A 17,990-nucleotide genomic window follows, 5' to 3' on the forward strand; every position below is an offset into this window, starting at 1 on the left:
GAAGGCCTGACGGCCTTATCTCTACCAGGTTAAATAAATAAATACTAAAAAAAAATACTAAATCTATTATCACGCAGTACATCTCACTTGACGATATATGTCAGAGGAAGAACAATATTGTTTGTATACATCTGAAGTTTGATTAGTGTAATATGTAGCTAGTCGGCGATGTATGCAATGGAGGGGGAAAGGAACTGTCCACTCTACCCCATTATCTCCTGGCCTGGTTGTCTGATAAGTGGTGCCTTCTTGGTATCACTTGTGAAGTTCAGACCTGTCTTCGGACAGTTCAGCAACAACAATACTGTATATATGACCGCCGTAGCACGGGATCTGGCTCCCGGGCGATAGATCGAGCATCAGCCAGTAAAATATTGTCTACAGCAGCGAAAGCAGAAATGGATTAAAACCTACCTTACAGTAGATGTTCAAAGTATCGTCCTTCCGCTCGTATAAAAGCTTAATATCGCGAGAATGTCGCTCGTCTAAGCTCAACTAAAAATTCTTATTTCATGTTCAATATTAGCTGAGTTCATCTAAGTGCGCGGGTTCGTGATAAATACTTTGTCTTCAAAATTACCCCTTAAAAAGAGAAATGGATAAATGAAGAAAGAAAGGAAACATGAAAAGCATAAGAAGAAATAAATCAATAAATTTAGAAGTAAAAGGGAAATGAAAAAAGAAAAGAATAAATAGAGCAATCAATAAGAAGGAAAAGAAAGGAAGAAGCATCGGAAAAGAAAATAAGAAATAGAGAAATGAAGGAAAAGAGAAAGAAAGGAAATATGAAGAAATAAATTTTTATTTATTTATTTTTTTTTTTTTTGTTTAGTGGCGCAAGAAATAGAAGATCTATAAAACAACATTATTATTCATTTGAAATACGCCGTGTCACTAAATAGAAATTTAGACTATGTAGATAAAATGGAAATATTTAACTCTTTAAATGAAAAAAATGAGAAGAGCATTACAAAATAAAACAAAGAAAGATAATTATGACTATATTAAAATTCTATGAAATTATGTCACTGCTGAAACTACTATACGAAAGTAAGACGTGGGTGATAATGGAAGAGACAAAAGAATATCCCAAAATGGCGAAATGAAGTTTTTAAGAACAATATCCTGATACCGAAAAATAGAAAATAACAGTAATGAAGCCTTGCGTAATGAACTAGAAATATATCATGTAAATGATAAAGTAAAGGAATATTGGAGTAAGTGGATATTCCGTGTCCGAAGATTGAATGCCAACAGGCTGCTCCATAAAATACTGTATATAACTATAGACCAGTAGGAAGAAGAATCATAGAAAACGAACAGATCAAAATATAAAATTGTTACAGGGAAAAATGTTGCCTAACGCGTGAATGATGGTAGTGATGATGATTATGATGATGATGATGATGATGATGATGATGATGATGAATCTTTCAAAATTTGATTCAATTGATACAATTTAAAATTTTAAAATAATAGTCCTCACAGTTGAACCAATAAGTTTCTTTTAAAATCAGTTTGTGGTTTCCTGTAATAAATTAATACGCTACTCTGAATTGAATGTTAAAGATTTTAACTACAGTAGGTCCTATATATCGTATAAAATTGTTCCGAAATATACAATTCAGACAAAAAATTCAATCACAAACAATAAAACATTTATTATATTTCATAGAAATATGGAATATTATTAAATAAATCTACATTTATTTCAGTGCCCTACACAGCTTCGTAACTCAGCATTATCGCACGTTAAAATGATTGCACTTATTAGACGTGTGACAACTAAAATCTAAATCAGATGTTAAACATTATAATTTATATCCTACAACTGTCACACAACAGAAGGAATTTTATACAAGGTAACTCCTCGTCATCTCTTCTTGCTGAAAGAAAAAAGGGAAGTGGATGAAAATTTGTTTGTCTCGTTCCACTACGGTAACCATAACACCTCAAGTATTAACTTATTTTTTCACACCTACTAACCTGTTTAGTTTCTTCCCTTGTTATGTATAAACTTGAGATAGTTTTCAAGGTTTTCTTCTTGTTTTATGTAACTGGTAAAACTGGTTAAAGCTGTGAGATAATTTATTCTGTAATCTTATAAACTGTACTAATGTCACAGTACCTTAAATCAGCAAACCGTTACACTAAAGTCACTGAAATTTATATCAAAATTTGTGTACGTGTTCTTGAACTGTTTTTATCTTCTTGAGTGGAAATAATAAATTTTAATGCGATTGAATTTAGCATTGTATTTGGAAACAATGCACTTGGGCTTGATAATTTTAGTGCGTAGGAGGTTTTTTGATAAGGCTATAAGAGTTCAATCTTTGATAGATTTTCGACTGAATTTCTCACAATTCTTCGACTCGTATCAATCCTACTTCATCATCGATCTCCCGTCAGTATCACTATTAAAACCTTACACATTTATGAAATTAAGAATGTATTAAAGCAAAATCTAATAACGTTTTCTCTGAAGAAAGGAGAATATTTTTAAGTTCATTAATAGGTGTTTATAGCATACACAAAAATGTATAAATATTATTAGAAAAGAAAAATGAATTTTGTTAATATTTTACTATACTTACATTTAGTTTCCAATAATATTTCTATTTCCTTACTTTTTGTTTTTAAGTGTTGATTTATACTTTGTTTGCAAAATTATTAACATGAGTTGACAAATTCATATAGTCTTCCTCTTCCTCCCTTGGCTTACCTTTTCGAGGGCCGGATTCGGGACTGTCTTTTGTACTTAAACTTATCTGGCCCATTGTGCGTCCTCGATAAGATTGTTCAAGTCCGACAAATGGCCTGGGTAATATTTATGATTGTGGCTCAGACAGAGCCAGGTCCCATTCTGAGACGAGTATCTGATAAGCCTTAGAGGAGCTGGAGCCATAAGCTCTTCCCATATTAGAATCAGAAACTGGGGTAAATGTGACTACAGAAAATATTTAAATCATTATATCAGATGCACTGAATATGTTTTTAAAGTTCATTATTTTTTCTCAATTCCTTAATTATTTTTTTATGATTCTAAGTCACAATTAGGGCTGATATCGTGATTTAAATCTTTCTTTTTAGTGGTCAAGTTTACCCCAGTTTATGGTACTATTCTCAAGGCTTCGCTCTAACCTATTACGTTTGACTAAAAAAATCAATCAATTTTCCTTCTGACCACAGAGAATCTCCTTTTAGATTAATCGTGTACTTCTCTCTTTTGCATGTTGAAATGTTATTTCGTTAAATTTTATACAGGAACACGTCTTTTCCTCTTGTAAGCCTGGATTGGTAATTCACTCGTCTGTTAGTTTCTAGTAACTTATTAGCCTACTATAAAATTGTGTTGCTGTATCTATGTGAAAAATAGAATTAATAAACTTCCACTGAAATTAATGAACATGGAATTCACATCTGAATGCACAAAATTAAACATTATTATAGGCTATGTAATATTAATACATTTCAATACGAAAATCTGTAAGTAGAACCAACTGAGAGTTCGTTTTTAATAAGAACTAGCAAAAATAGTCCATAATAAAATTTAAATTAATATATTCCTATATTCATATATGAGGTCTCGCCATTATCATTGAATAATCACGTCTACTATTTTGTGTTAGTAGTCAACATGTATATACCTATAATTTGAGAAAAATTAATATATATATATTAATATATTTGAATTAAAGGAAATAAAGAGACACAACAAATTATATACTAATTTTTTCTTCCATACTAAGAGAACATAGTCAAACGCTCTATGTTAATTTATTCAAGATTTTTCGCTTTTTGTATCAACTATAAAAAATGTGCAGTATACATATGTTGCATCGAGAATAATCTGCAATCATAGACATTTTTTAGTATAAGGTGTTATTTACCAAACATTAAAGTTCACTTTCAATACCGTACCTCAGGTCGTATGAATGTCACAACGCTGTCATTTCTGGCTCATCATAACGCAACGGCTACCGGCCAAGTTATTTTTGCATATTCGCCCCTGACAAAGTTCTATTTTCTCTTGTTTCTTTGAGTGGGGGATTTACAGAATTCTGTGTTGCTCTCTTTACATGTGCAGCTCCCGAAGGAAGACAGCTATGTAAGTGGGACGTTTGCTATGTTAACAATGTCGTTCTTCTTTTATTTGCTCTGCTCACAAATCAAAGCGCATGTGCTCAGTAGATAATAGAGTGCCTGTATACTAAGACTGGAGACATGTAGAGCAAAAAGTATGACCTGCAATATTTAACTTGACAGTCTTGTAAACATTTCCATACGGGTAATTAATTCTGATTGGTTGACCAAGAATAATCATTCCTTCTCTAACCATACACTTCTGATTAAGATTCTGGCTGATATATCTATTATCAGGCAATAAATTTCACACGGCTATATGTGTCAGAGGAAGAACAATTATTGTTGCACACATCTGCAGTCTGATTATAATGAAATATGTAGCCAGTCAGTGATGTATGCAATGGAGGGGGAAAGAAATTAACCACACTAGTCTATTATCTCCTGGTTTGGTTGCCTCACGAGCGATGCCTTATTGATGTCACTTATGAAGTTTCAACTAGTCTTCGAACTGTTTACTAAACTACATACTCTAACCATACCATATTTTACTCTTCAGATCAATTCAGTAGATTATGGTAACCCGTTCACTATAAGAGAAGGGTACGAAGTATCCTAGATCATATATACCCAGATTGCTCAGCCTTATAGGCTTCGACGGTAACAACTTTTGTCAGGTTTACTATGCTGCCATCTAGTTGTTACATAAGGAGTCACGTCATAACTCTCATTCGAATTGCGTTAGCTACTGTACTGTCATCTCGTGTTCGTTTACGGCGGACGGGTGGCGATCCTGGCGGTTGTTCTCTTCAAAGTGCCACCTATTTTAACATAGGGATGAGTTATCTGTTATATATATGATCTAGGAAAGTATCGAGAGTTGTGGTGGTTGAGAACGGAAGGGCGGCAGTAACTACAAAATCTCAGATAAGAGTACATATCAATTCCAGATGGCTTATGCTTTGTATTTATGTGTTGTTTTTCTGTCTTGTAATAAAATCAGAATATTTAAAAAGCCAGCTGTGAATTAATTTTATGAGTAAATATGGCATAGTTAAAGTAAGCAATGATATTTGGTGTTACAAATCAGAATCATTAGCCATGTATTAATTGTCAGAATACAGAGATTCTAGGAGATAAGTCTACAAGTTCGCTCCCCCCCCCCTCTTTTTCTTTTAATTCTTGTATTGCTTCGGTTCAAGAAATTGTCTATATTAGACTTATTACTCTAGACTAGACAGAAAGTAGTTATAAATCTAGTATGCTTTTATTTTGGGACTTCTGCACTTAAAGTTTTAAATCATACATAAGTTGCAAAAGTAATCACATGTCTGCTTTAACTCACAGTAGTTATAGTTTTGAAATATTATTTTTACATCAACATAAACTAGAAGTTTTGTTTTATGAGCTAAATTTTATTATTATTATTATTATTATTATTATTATTATTATTATTATTATTATTATTATTATTATTATTATTATTATTATTATTATTATGTTTATTATTATTATTATTATTATTATTATTATTATTATTATTATTATTATTATTATTATTATTATTATTATTATTTGAAGTACGCTTGCAAAGTACAGTAGTAAGTAATCAATCACGCATCTCAACTGTAAACAGTCTTTGTCTGTCTACATCGAAAGCACAGTGTATGCATGTTTCTCACGTTCTTTCTACTCGTGTGACGTGGAAAAACCACCGAGAATACAAGCTGTACGGAATTGTAATTATGAAAGCTGCTTATGCTGTGAAGCTAATTCAAGATGAGTTACTCGGTTACATAACACATCCAAGAGTGACATCAAAGGTAAGGCATGTAGGAAAGCATTACAGTAGAGGCACTAGAAGAGTCTTGTGGATGTAAATGTATAGTTTTTCATTTTCTTCCTGCCTTAATATAATGAATTGGTCTAAAATAAAAAAATCGCTCGATTACAGCATTGCATTTGACGAATATATAAATACAGAAGACTTGGAAAATGTATGCAAAACTTAATTCAAAAAGTGATATGTAATATTTTTTAGGAGTACAATATTTCTCTCCTACCACAGTCATCGTTACAAATGAAGAACTGCGAGCCATGATGAAGGAAATATCATAGGAGATTTGTTATATAGTTGTTAGTATGCTATGACCGTTCACAAATTTGTTTTAACATTTGGCAGGAAATTGGTGAGCGTAGAACACGTTAGAAATGCTGCCGACCATGTTATGGCGCAGCACTGACCGTGCTATAAGTTAGAACACATCTACCGTACACTAAGAATGTAAGTCATTTATGAGATAACCTATATTTTCGTATGACCATTAATATTTACGAATATATGTGAAATATGAATGGATGCGGACTGACGACTGAATGGACGAAAGATTGAACGAATGAAGGATCTATGGACGCAATATAATGAATGTGTGGCCTGGCTTTTCGAGGAACTGGTCCTTAGGCTTGCTTTGATTCATCGTGCGCCCTATAGGCCTACATACGATGATTGTCCAAATCCGACAGCAGGGCCATTCTGCCTCAGCCTGGCAGGTCCTGAGTCCCAAACGCATTTTATAACAGCATTAGAAACTCATACTATCGTCAAGACTTCACCCCAGCCTATTTTTATTATTGCAGATGATAGATGAAATGAGAGGAAGGTGGAGATTTTGGTGAAATTATAGGGAAAAGGGAGTACTCGGAGAAAAATTCTCTGCAACGTCTATCACGACCTGGCCGGGACTCGAATCCTGGCCGCCTGGATGGCAGACCAACACGTTAGCGTTGAGCCACAGACGAGTGAAAGGCAGAAAAAATTGATTAGTAGACGGATTGAGGATGGATCGGTCAACGGATGAATGAGTGAATAGTTGGACTAATGAATGAATGACTGCATGGCTGGTTACACAAGATGCACAAGCGAATGAATGAGTGGATTGATGCACAAGATGCACAAGCGAATAAATGAGTGGATGGGTGCACAAGCGATTAAATGGATGGATGCACGAGGTGTATAAGCGAATGAATGAGTAGTTGGATGCACAAGCGAATTAATGAGTGTATGGATGCACAAGATGCACAAGCGAATGAATGAGTGTATGTATGCACAAGATGCGCAAGCGAATGAATAAGTGTATGGATGCACAAGATGCACAAGCGAATGAATGAGTGTATGGATGCACAAGATGCGCAAGCGAATGAATGAGTGTATGGATGCACAAGAAGCACAAGTGACTGAATGAGTGTATGCATGCATAAGATGCGCAAGCGAATGAATGAGTGGATAGATGCACAAGATGCGCAAGCAAATGAATGAGTGCATGGATGCACAAAATGCACAAGCGAATGAATGAGTTTATGGATGCACAAGATACACAAGCGAATGAATGAGTGTATGGATGCACAAGATGCGCAAGCGAATGAATGAGTGTATGGATGCACAAGATGCACAAGCGAATGAATGAGTGTATGGATGCACAAAATGCACAAGCGAATGAATGAGTGTATGGATGCACAAGATGCACAAGCGAATGAATGAGTGTATGGATGCACAAGATGCACAAGCGAATGAATGAGTTTATGGATGCACAAGATGCGCAAGCGAATGAATGAGTGTATGGATGCACAAGATGTGCAAGCGAATGAATGAGTGTATGGATGCACAAGAAGCAAGTGAATGAATGAGTGTATGGATGCACAAGATGCACAAGCGAATGAATGAGTGTATGGATGTACAAGAAGCAAGTGAATGAATGAGTTTATGGATGCACAAGAAGCAAGTGAATGAATGAGTGTATGCATGCACAAGATGCGCAAGCGAATGAATGAGTGGATGGATGCACAAGATGCGCAAGCGAATGAATGAGTGTATGGATGCACAAAATACACAAGCGAATGAATGAGTGTATGGATGCACAAGATGCACAAGCGAATGAATTAGTGTATGGATGCACAAGATGTGCAAGCGAATGAATGAGTGCATGGATGCACAAGATGCACAAGCGAATGAATGAGTGGATGGATGCACAAGATGCGCAAGCGAATGAATGAGTTTATGGATGCACAAGTTGCGCAAGCGAATGAATGAGTTTATGGATGCACAAGTTGCACAAGCGAATGAATGAGTGTATGGATGCACAAGATGCACAAGCGAATGAATGAGTGGATGAACGCACAAGATGCATAGGCTAAGCGAAGCGAATGAATGAGTGTATGGATGTACAAGCGAATGAATGAGTATATGGTTGCACAAGATGCACAAGCGAATGAATGAGTGGATGGATGCACAAGCTACAAAAGCGATTGGACGAACGGATGGAGAATGGATGGACGAATAGATACATAGATGTATAGACGAACTAACGAGGATTTAAACGGATGGACGAATTAAACGGATGCAAGATAGGCTTTTATAATAGGCTACCAGTAATAAACTGATGATTGGACGAGCAGATTGACGGTTTGATAGATTTCGTAGATTAGTGGGTTGATTGGCGTAGGATGGATAGATGCTTGAGAGAGAAGACTACAACAATAATTTAAAATTCGGAAAAGATAATTGGATGGGAAGTAACAAGAAGTAGGTGTACAAAGCATACCTACATTAATTCATGTGAATTTTTATTTTACTGTTTATCCCCATCGAGACTACAGATCATAATAAAATATGTCCAATAGAGGAAACATCTCCAATTACTAATTGGTCTATGTAAACTAATAGTTACGTTTGTGTTTTATAACGGATGTACGCCGCCTGAAAACAGGTTTCGCTTAGTACGACGCCGTTCGAAAAGTGACATTGGCAAGTAACAGTCCACTTAGCAGCTTTCGACATTGAAATCTCGCGACTTACAGAATATAGACCTACATTACATTTCGGATGTAATTTATTGGCTTACCCTGTGTAAGAGCTGAAACTGTTCACCAACCTCTGTAATGTATGCCTACATTTCACATCTTTTGAAAAGATTTCTAAACACACGCTAAATTTCGTCTCTATCGATTGAATTGAACAATAGGCACATGGTTTCTTTCATTCAATTTATAAGCGACTGTTTTCTTATAACGCTTCAATGTTAACAATTTAGTCGCTTTCCAACCTGATGTCTTATATACACCTGTCTGTTGAGTTAACTTTCTTAAAGATTTCGTGAGAAATTATTGTATCTTACAGCCTATGCCATTGAATTTTTCTTCTCTTAGAACATGTTTTATTGCGCTCTCTTTTTTATTTAAAAATGATCCTGTTTCGCTCGCTTTTTTCACTAAATTCTGGATTGTTGAATCGGATGCTTATTGAACGTCAGTATATTTCCGTAGAAATATAGCACAACTTTTTTTTCGATTGATTCGTAATATACTTATCATAAATGGATTGATATTCGCTGTCCTGATGTATACTACTGCATTGCCACGAACTAAATTAAATTGCACTGAGTGGAAGTCAGCTGTATACTAATGACCTAACGTTGACGTCCCTTCAGCCTGTGTTATCTTCCATACTACGCAACAATACGAAACCTTCCGACAGTCGATCCAGGGGAAATGTACATTTTATTTCCTCTGAAATTGCGTTCGATCTATAACAAGGCCGAAGGCATTTATTAGCGAACGCTCCGTATGAGCGCCACTTGAATTAGCTGCGCAGAGAGCGTGAATGAATCTACCTCTCCACCAATGAAGTTTGTGGGCTATGTCAATTATCTCAATTCAGCAATAAGAGTGACGATCGTAGTCCGGATGTCACGTAAGGAAACGCAGTATTAAATCACGTTACGAGTTGGAGGCAAGCAAACGTGAAGAGAGACATACCGTACGCTAAATGTACTCTTGCAGTAGTTCATAGTCCTAGCAATGTAAATACGTATATCGTTGTTGTTACTGCAACAACTTCTATGTGCAAATAAATAATTTTTTTATTCATCCTATGGCAGCCGTACATAGGAGATGGCGAATTCTTACATTTTCGAAACAAAGAAACATAATTACATATAGGAGTTTTTTATTATTTGCTGTAACACTATTTAAGTTATTTAATAGAGCAAAAATCTGAAAATAGATAAATATGTCACATAGGAGTTATTGCAGGAACAACGACGATATGTTAGCATGTGATTAACATTTTTGACTATATTCACACTATTATAGATGAATGAACATCCAATGTTTCTGAGCTAGTATACACGTACGTGTTGAATCAAACACAAGAAAATATAAAGAAAAACGAAACTTGTTTGTTGTTCTATCGTCTTCTTCTGTTCATTGAAAAGACTGTTTCTATTTAATAAATGTAAAATTTCCATCTTTCTCAATATAATATTTATTCGGTAACTAAAGAACTTCTACAGAAATTTGTTTAAATTATGTTTAGAAACATCTGAAAATATTTTGAATTAATCTAGGTCCACTTAAGTAAGTGTAGTACTTACCGGTACTGTATCTCTCATAAATTATAAAGATCTACATAGATCTCTCTAAGCTCTACAGCTGTATGGAGATTCTTTCCGACGTTAGAGATTATCGCATAAAATTATTGTTCGTCTAAACTTGGATTTTATTTCTGCAATTTTTTTATTAATTTCAATAAAATTATCATGGTCATTTTTGCAGCGTCATAGCACTTACCTATTTTTAGCAGAACTACAAAATTAAAAGCAACCAAATATACAGTATCTATAATGATTTTTTCAAGAACATTTTTAGAATCCTTTTGGGAAGTTTCCTATGATTCAATATTAGGCTCTATCAGCCCCACATTAGACGAACGTAGACGGCAGTCGTGTGAAATAGAGCCTACACAGAGCAAGGCTTCCAACCAGAAAATGAGATAATTCAGAACATCACAATGTCGGAACTTTCGAACTCGTTCGGGATTCAGATCTATGATCTTGAAGATTTTATCTCTCCTTTATGATATTATGTCATTGCATGTGTACAAATTATTAATATTTCTATTTCATCTCCGAAAGTAGTTAATCCTTATAACTCTTCTCGTGTTATGAACACAAGTTCATAACAATATACTCGTAGACCTATTCCACTACATACATGAAGCTTTATTTCTTGTTTCTGAGTACTCATATTATTTTCGACTAATTATAGTTAAGCTGTGATTATGAGAAATGCTTAAAATTATAAATGTTATAGTCATATTTGGTATCATACTTTTTAAGTATTTATGACATAACAATGTGGGTCACTGGCCATGATACGTCCTGTGATTGATAATATGTTGAAACTCATTGTTGATTGTGTTGTATTGAGGTCACCACGACCTTCCCCTGAGTCACCATCTGACAATATTCAGCTCACATCGTTTGCTGCAGCCTCTTGCATTCCTTTCTTCTCGGGACTATTGACCCCATTACTGTACGCCTTCTTCAAAATAATGTCCATTAATTGTCTCTCTCTCATTCTTCACCGGAAAATCCTTGGCTTGGATGATACATACACTATGTCCAACATTTAGGTTCTCCATTGATCTCTCACAGAATCTGATCCCAACCCCAAAGAAAGAAACACTTTGAGCAATGTGATAAACAATAATAATTGATGTTTCAACAGGCCTATAAGTCACGATAAATGAATAAATAACAATAATGATAATAATAATAATAATAATAATAATAATAATAATAATAATAATAATAATAATAATAATAATAATAATATAAAAGTACTTCCATTTCCTCTACCATCATTAACTCTTATCACTCTGTTTATCTTCAGATAATGAAGAGAAGTGCAAAGCATTGTGGGATAGCAATGAATGTCGTAACTAGCTGACAATAAATTCAGAAAGAGGAAATATTAGAAAAAGAATACTAACAATAAATAGTAACAGATTATATTGTTAGATCATGTTACACGTTAAGACGGTGAACGTTTTTTACTTTAGGCTAAATCGACAGATGGCATCACACAGCAGAGTCCCTATATCTACAAAAGCGCGACCGTTCAGACTTCAAAATATTCTCAATAAAGGAGCGTTATGGTACAATAAGTCCACCAGAGGCTGCAGTGCTAGATTTCGGGACCCTCTTCTGTACCAAAGAAAAAAAAACTGTATATTTAAGCATGAAAATTAATCTGTAGGATAGAATTTGACAGGACACACAATATAATGTATGAAAAATTCTTATCTTGTTCATAATAATAATTGAATGAATTTATTATGGTTACTAGTCAGTTCGCCTAATATACCGAGTGTAACTTAACATGGGGTTAGATAATTGAATGCTAAATATTAGTCCTATATACTTGTGAATATTGGTTATAAACTTTTTCAATTGTGATTACTTTTTGTCATATAGGCTCTTGTTTTTGTAATCTGTGCTATTTTATTGCTTATATTAATCGTTTATTTTGTCTTCCTTCTTATTTCTGCTTATCTACAGTGCGGTTTTGAACTCCCGATCACTAGCGTTTGCTCATACGGGAGTAAATTCTTTAATTTATAATTCTGTTTTTGTTTAAATATTTGACATGTTCATTTCTGTTTGATGTATATAATAATTTTAATGTACTTTTGTTTCTAGTATATTTAATATGTATTTTTGTAGTTTCCTGATTGTAATAATTATTGTAATTATAATAAATTTTGTACTTCATTAAAAAAAAAAGATAATGTTCGAGTAACTGTGCAGATTTTAACAGCCTATTCCTTGGATAGAGTACAACGAAAAATTCTAATATATTAGTCCTAAATACATACTTTTCTCAAAAAAAAAATGATAATAATTTTCCCCTAAATGTTGACACTGTTTTACTCTATAAGTCTATCCATGCGATTCTGATTTTTTACTCTTATCATTAGAGAAAGTGATAAGGAATTATTTATTCCTTTGCAGCTTTTAAATAAAATAGGCTGTTTTCTTGCAATTTAAATAAAAAGATTAACATGTAACGTTATTTCGTACCATTAGAAAGTCTGGCAACTCTACTGCAGTGTATAATTCAGGGATTCGATCCGACTATGTCGTTATCAGTTCGCGCAGAGGAAGGATATTTCGGTTACAACTTATTTTTCGGAAATCTAATGAGGCATTTGATCACAGAAGAGTAATACTTTCATAAGCTTGAGCAGCGGAAGGTCATATCATTAAGAGTACCGGGACTCCGACGAAGCATTTGATGAAAATAAAACTGCTTCTTCCTTGACTTCTTCAGTAGGAGGTAATTTTAATGATATGTTAGGGTTACTCGTCGAGAATATAATGGTATATTTGACCTAGATTAACATCCGGGATTGGCCGATGGCATGTCTGCGGAAACTGTACATACCCAGGAGAAGACGCAGGGGCTTCAATAAGCGGACTGCGGTTTAACGGGGGAGTGTAGCTCCCTCGGATGGATGGCGCCTTGGTGGATCGCGGAATCGATGGCGTCGTGCCACTCTGGTTAAAAATGCAGACGATTCAAGTACGTGAATCGCGAAAAGATGCCATTAATCTGAGATGGCTGCAGAGGAATATCACAGGGAGGCGGAGGTATGGTCTTCTGTCAGATCTGGATGCTGTGACTGAATCGATATGATGGCACCAAGAACTGAATCACTTGCTTGAAAAAAGATCCTAAGGACTTGTAAGGAGATTGTACATAAGCCTAAACATTACGGTGCTTGCGCAAAGTGTTCTTCTCCGAAAAAAAAATCTAATATGTATCAAAGAAGCTTTGTACTGAAGGGATACCGGTGTAGAGTTACAAATGCGCACTATGAAGTCTGAAATACGCCGGCCAGTGTCGCAACAACATAAGATGTTAATTACGAGAGGTGCAGTAAATTGATCGCAATTAGCAGATGCACGTCCCACAGCGGATGAACGTCACAGCAAGAACTGTCGGTCCCTCCCAATCCCGGTTCGGTCTTCACTTCCAATCTAGCACCAAGGGCGTGATAACTACTTGACCGGAACAGACTATTGTTCTTTTGATCCGCCTGATAGGGCTGACGCGCAAATGGACGGCAAGTCCGAATGTAGTGTAGTTGATGTTTACAAATTAAGCACGTGATCCAACATTATCTACCTAACTAGGTTAATGAACCCATCATAATGTACTTTAATTTAGGATGCTCCTTTTTAATATAATATACTATTGTTGTTGTTATTATTAATTGTCATTATTGAGTGTAATTAGTTACCACTGCCATCGGGTATTTACCCATTTGCAGTGTGAATAAATAAATACATACATACACACATACGTACGTACGTACATACATACATGCACACACACACATACATACATGCATACATACATACATACTGTACATACATACATACATACATACATACATACATACATACAGTACATACATACATACATACATGCATACATACATACTGTACATACTGTACATACATACATACATACATACATACATACATACATACATACATACATACATACATACATACATACATACATACATACATACATACATACATACATACATACTCACTCTAATTTAGCTTGCTTTCTTCTTCCTTACTTCTATATTTTTATAGCTTCAGCCTTGTGTCCTTCCAGACAATATCAACCTTATACGAGTATACTAGATAGACATCTGCTACGTGATGTCAGTGTATCCCGAGGTTTTCATTTAAGATATTAGAAGACATCACATTATCAGCGAACAAATTCATCCTTCAAAATTGACCTACGCTAGCATAGAAAGTAAATAGTTGGTGTACTTCAATTTTATAGGCAATACTATAGAGTTCTGAAGTCTTAACAAGAAGGTTTGTAGGAAATAGTATAACGTAAGCCTTTAAGATCAAGTGCTACTCCCATTTACTCTGCGGAATATATGTATTTGCTCAGTGCAGTCTCCTGTCTTGGCAGTTGAGGGTCTTAGAATCTAGATGATATACATTTCACTCCGAGTGGGTACAAGAGTGACACAAACGGAACTTTGGATATGAGCCATGAATGCTTAACATTTCTGAATGAAGGTTAGCCGCTTATTTAGTGGCTATTTCAAGCAACTTAAGATACAATCTGCCCCAACAAAACGTGAACAAATCAATTATCTTCTGCGTTAGACCTATCTTAATGTATTAGGTCATCTCGAAAGCATTTTCCTATAACTGTTATTCGGTTAATTCATACGGATCTGATCGTCGCTGTTTAGACGCAATCCAATTCAATTGGTAAAGGTGACAAGAAACTGTCGTCTTAGAAACACCGTTCAGTCAGGGTTCGGCTTTATGATTCTATCATTGTTTCCGCATTTCACTTCTTCTTCTCTCTTCTGCACTCTCTGTTCTTTCATTAATTTTGTGTCACACATTAATGGTCCTATGTATTGTTCGTTACAGTTACAATAATCAACAAAGACACAATGTTTTGTAACAAGAATTTTGATAAGTGTAACTCGAATAAAGAAAATATTTTTCCGCCCGAAATTCCGGTAATGTTAGACAACAGCCTTGAAAATAGACAGCGACTTGAATCTGAAAATACTTACTAAATTCTTCTCAAGAATGGTATTTTTTTCTTTCCATGAATACGGTTATGCTATTAAAATATTTTTAACCGGACCGTGACTGTATCGCTGTCTACTTCTGATACTAAGTTTAAAGTCTCGATGAGTCGAAGTGAAAGTGGTCAAATTTTCTCAGGTAATACCGTTTTCTCTGCCATTATTCCACAGATATCCATATGACATAATATCTTTAACATCAACGAGAAACTGTTGTGACCTATCACTAACGCCATGTAACCACAGAAGTCCCTTAAACTGGTTACAATATCACTGATGTAGTCCAGGCAAACCATGATCACTTGTCGATCATAGTAGCCTCGACTCTCAAACGGTACGAATTGTGACTGGAAAAGAAACTGGAAGAGTGAACGAGTTTCTTGGACACTCTGTGTAACTGTATATAGGGCGTGTCTATGACAGGGGCGTGCGTTGACGTCATGTAGCTTTGTTCGAACAGATGTTTTCGAAGCTCGCATGTTTAAAATTTGTGGGCGTTTGCTCTGGGTTCTTTTAATATTATATTGAGTTGATTGCAATGATTGTATAACATTAAACTAGAGTAGGCTTGCTGTAAGAAAAACGCTGTTGCGATAATTTCTTTTCGCACTTTTACTGCAGTTTAACTGTACTGAGAAAAAACTGTACTCGAGCACGATGGTGTAATGGTTTACACGTAGTAGTAGTAGTAGTAGTAGTAGTAGTAGTAGTAGTAGTAGTAGTAGTAGTAGTAGTAGTAGTAGTAGTAGTAGTAGTAGTAGTAGTAGTAGTAGTAGTAGTAGTAGTAGTAGTAGTAGTAGTAGCCTACTTTTTAAATGATGCATTCAACTGAAATGGCTACCTGGCTTAGTGGGCTTTGAGTCCACCTTGTATTTGAGATGTCTTGGGCTACATCCCTGGGATAGGCTTTCCTAACTTTGGTTTTTCGCAGTTTCCCAAAATTCTCCAGGCGAATGCTGAAATAGTACCAGTTACACTTTATTTACTATCATAATGTGCATTTAAGTGGCTCCTTTGAATACCCACTTAATAGATTTACGACTTCTTACACAAACATCTTTGACCATCCCATCCGTCCCCAATTCCCATCATGCTCACAGTTACCACAATCAATGATATACTCGTGCTAACTGACGGGATTCTTGGAATTGGAAAAGGTATGGCAACTCTCCCTCCCCGTGGATATGAAGGGAGCCTGTCAATTTTTCTAAACTAGGGTTCTGATTGATTATTAACAAACGAATACAAGATTTCCGTCACAGTAAAGAAGACTTTTATTTACGACAACCAATTAGAATGGAGCAGTAGATCTGTCGGCAAAGTCCTTTCTGTGAAACTGCACTCCATGATATAACATGATATTTATAAGGACCACGACCCGCTTCCTTCCCAATACTACAATTCTTAATAACATCACAGCTTCGTGTCTCATCTTCTGATCTTCCGCGACAGGCCGGCCATCTGTCAGAGAAGTATCGCAACTGGCTAAGTGTGTTCCCCACTATCAAAAAGAAAGTGCATTAGAAGCAAACCGCTGAAGAGTGGAAAAAACCTAACAGAAAAAGAAAACGAAAAGAAAACGTTATTTATATGCAAGTTCTTGATAAATCAGACTTGAAGAGAGCTAGGTGAAGCAAATGCACCTATATTGCTTTGAAAATATTAGCCTACATAGTTATATTCATCTTCTTTATAGCCTTTGTTGCTTCTTTACTTAACTACAATAAAAGTTATTGTAAGGCGTTCAGATTTTATGATTTACGATGTTTATGACTTAATTTTGTAGATTATAGATTTTGAAGAGTAATGGCAAATTATGTGTGCGTGTGTATATAGGTGCTCCGGATCCCATCTAGCTAAAAGAGCGATGAATTACACTGGTCGACATCAATTTTTTTCCTGCTGAAATTTATGGCAATTGTTATTAATTCAACAATACTGATAACGGATATGTTGATAAAATTCTCATCACCCACAGTTTTTGAGGAAGAGAATGTTTTATCTTTGTATTTGAAATACATCACAATGATATAATATATAAATGAAGGAGAAAATGTATCTTCATATTTAAAATATATCTGATTCGATATAATATATAAACTTTTACTTGAGTTACATTTAAAGTTAAATGTTCAAATGAATGTACTAGCTATACTCTTCATTATGTAACATGATTAGAAGATTATATTTATTCTTTAATTTCCTTAGTAGAGCTATTTTCGTCTTTAAATAATACTTTAAAATATGGGCGAAAGATAATTATTACTGGAGACTGTTTCGCCTAACGGGACTGCAATGAGGTGTCAATTAATGTGAAATTATTTTTCTTTTTACCATGAAGTGATTTCTTAAGGGTTATATGTGGAGATCTGACTTAAAAAAAAACAAAGAATGTCTCTATCACAACTAGTAAGAAGAGCAT

The 17,990-nt window shown here is 35.0% G+C and overlaps 1 protein-coding gene across 5 annotated transcripts in view; it reads left to right on the top strand.

Moving 5' to 3' along the window:
* The window catches only part of LOC138705869 (solute carrier family 2, facilitated glucose transporter member 1-like), a 243,569-nt gene that overhangs the window by 89,278 nt on the left and 136,301 nt on the right, over positions 1-17,990 (top strand). For 2 of the 5 annotated variants that reach the window (XM_069834568.1, XM_069834569.1), the window contains exon 5: positions 4,088-4,108. The exons of the other annotated variants lie outside the window; for them this stretch is intronic. In XM_069834568.1, the coding sequence (XP_069690669.1) occupies positions 4,088-4,108 (21 nt within the window). The remainder of the gene's footprint in view (positions 1-4,087; positions 4,109-17,990) is intronic. 5 annotated transcript variants of the gene reach the window in all.

Source organism: Periplaneta americana, chromosome 9 (assembly GCF_040183065.1).
Source record: "Periplaneta americana isolate PAMFEO1 chromosome 9, P.americana_PAMFEO1_priV1, whole genome shotgun sequence".
Classification (NCBI taxonomy): Eukaryota; Metazoa; Arthropoda; class Insecta; order Blattodea; family Blattidae; genus Periplaneta; species Periplaneta americana.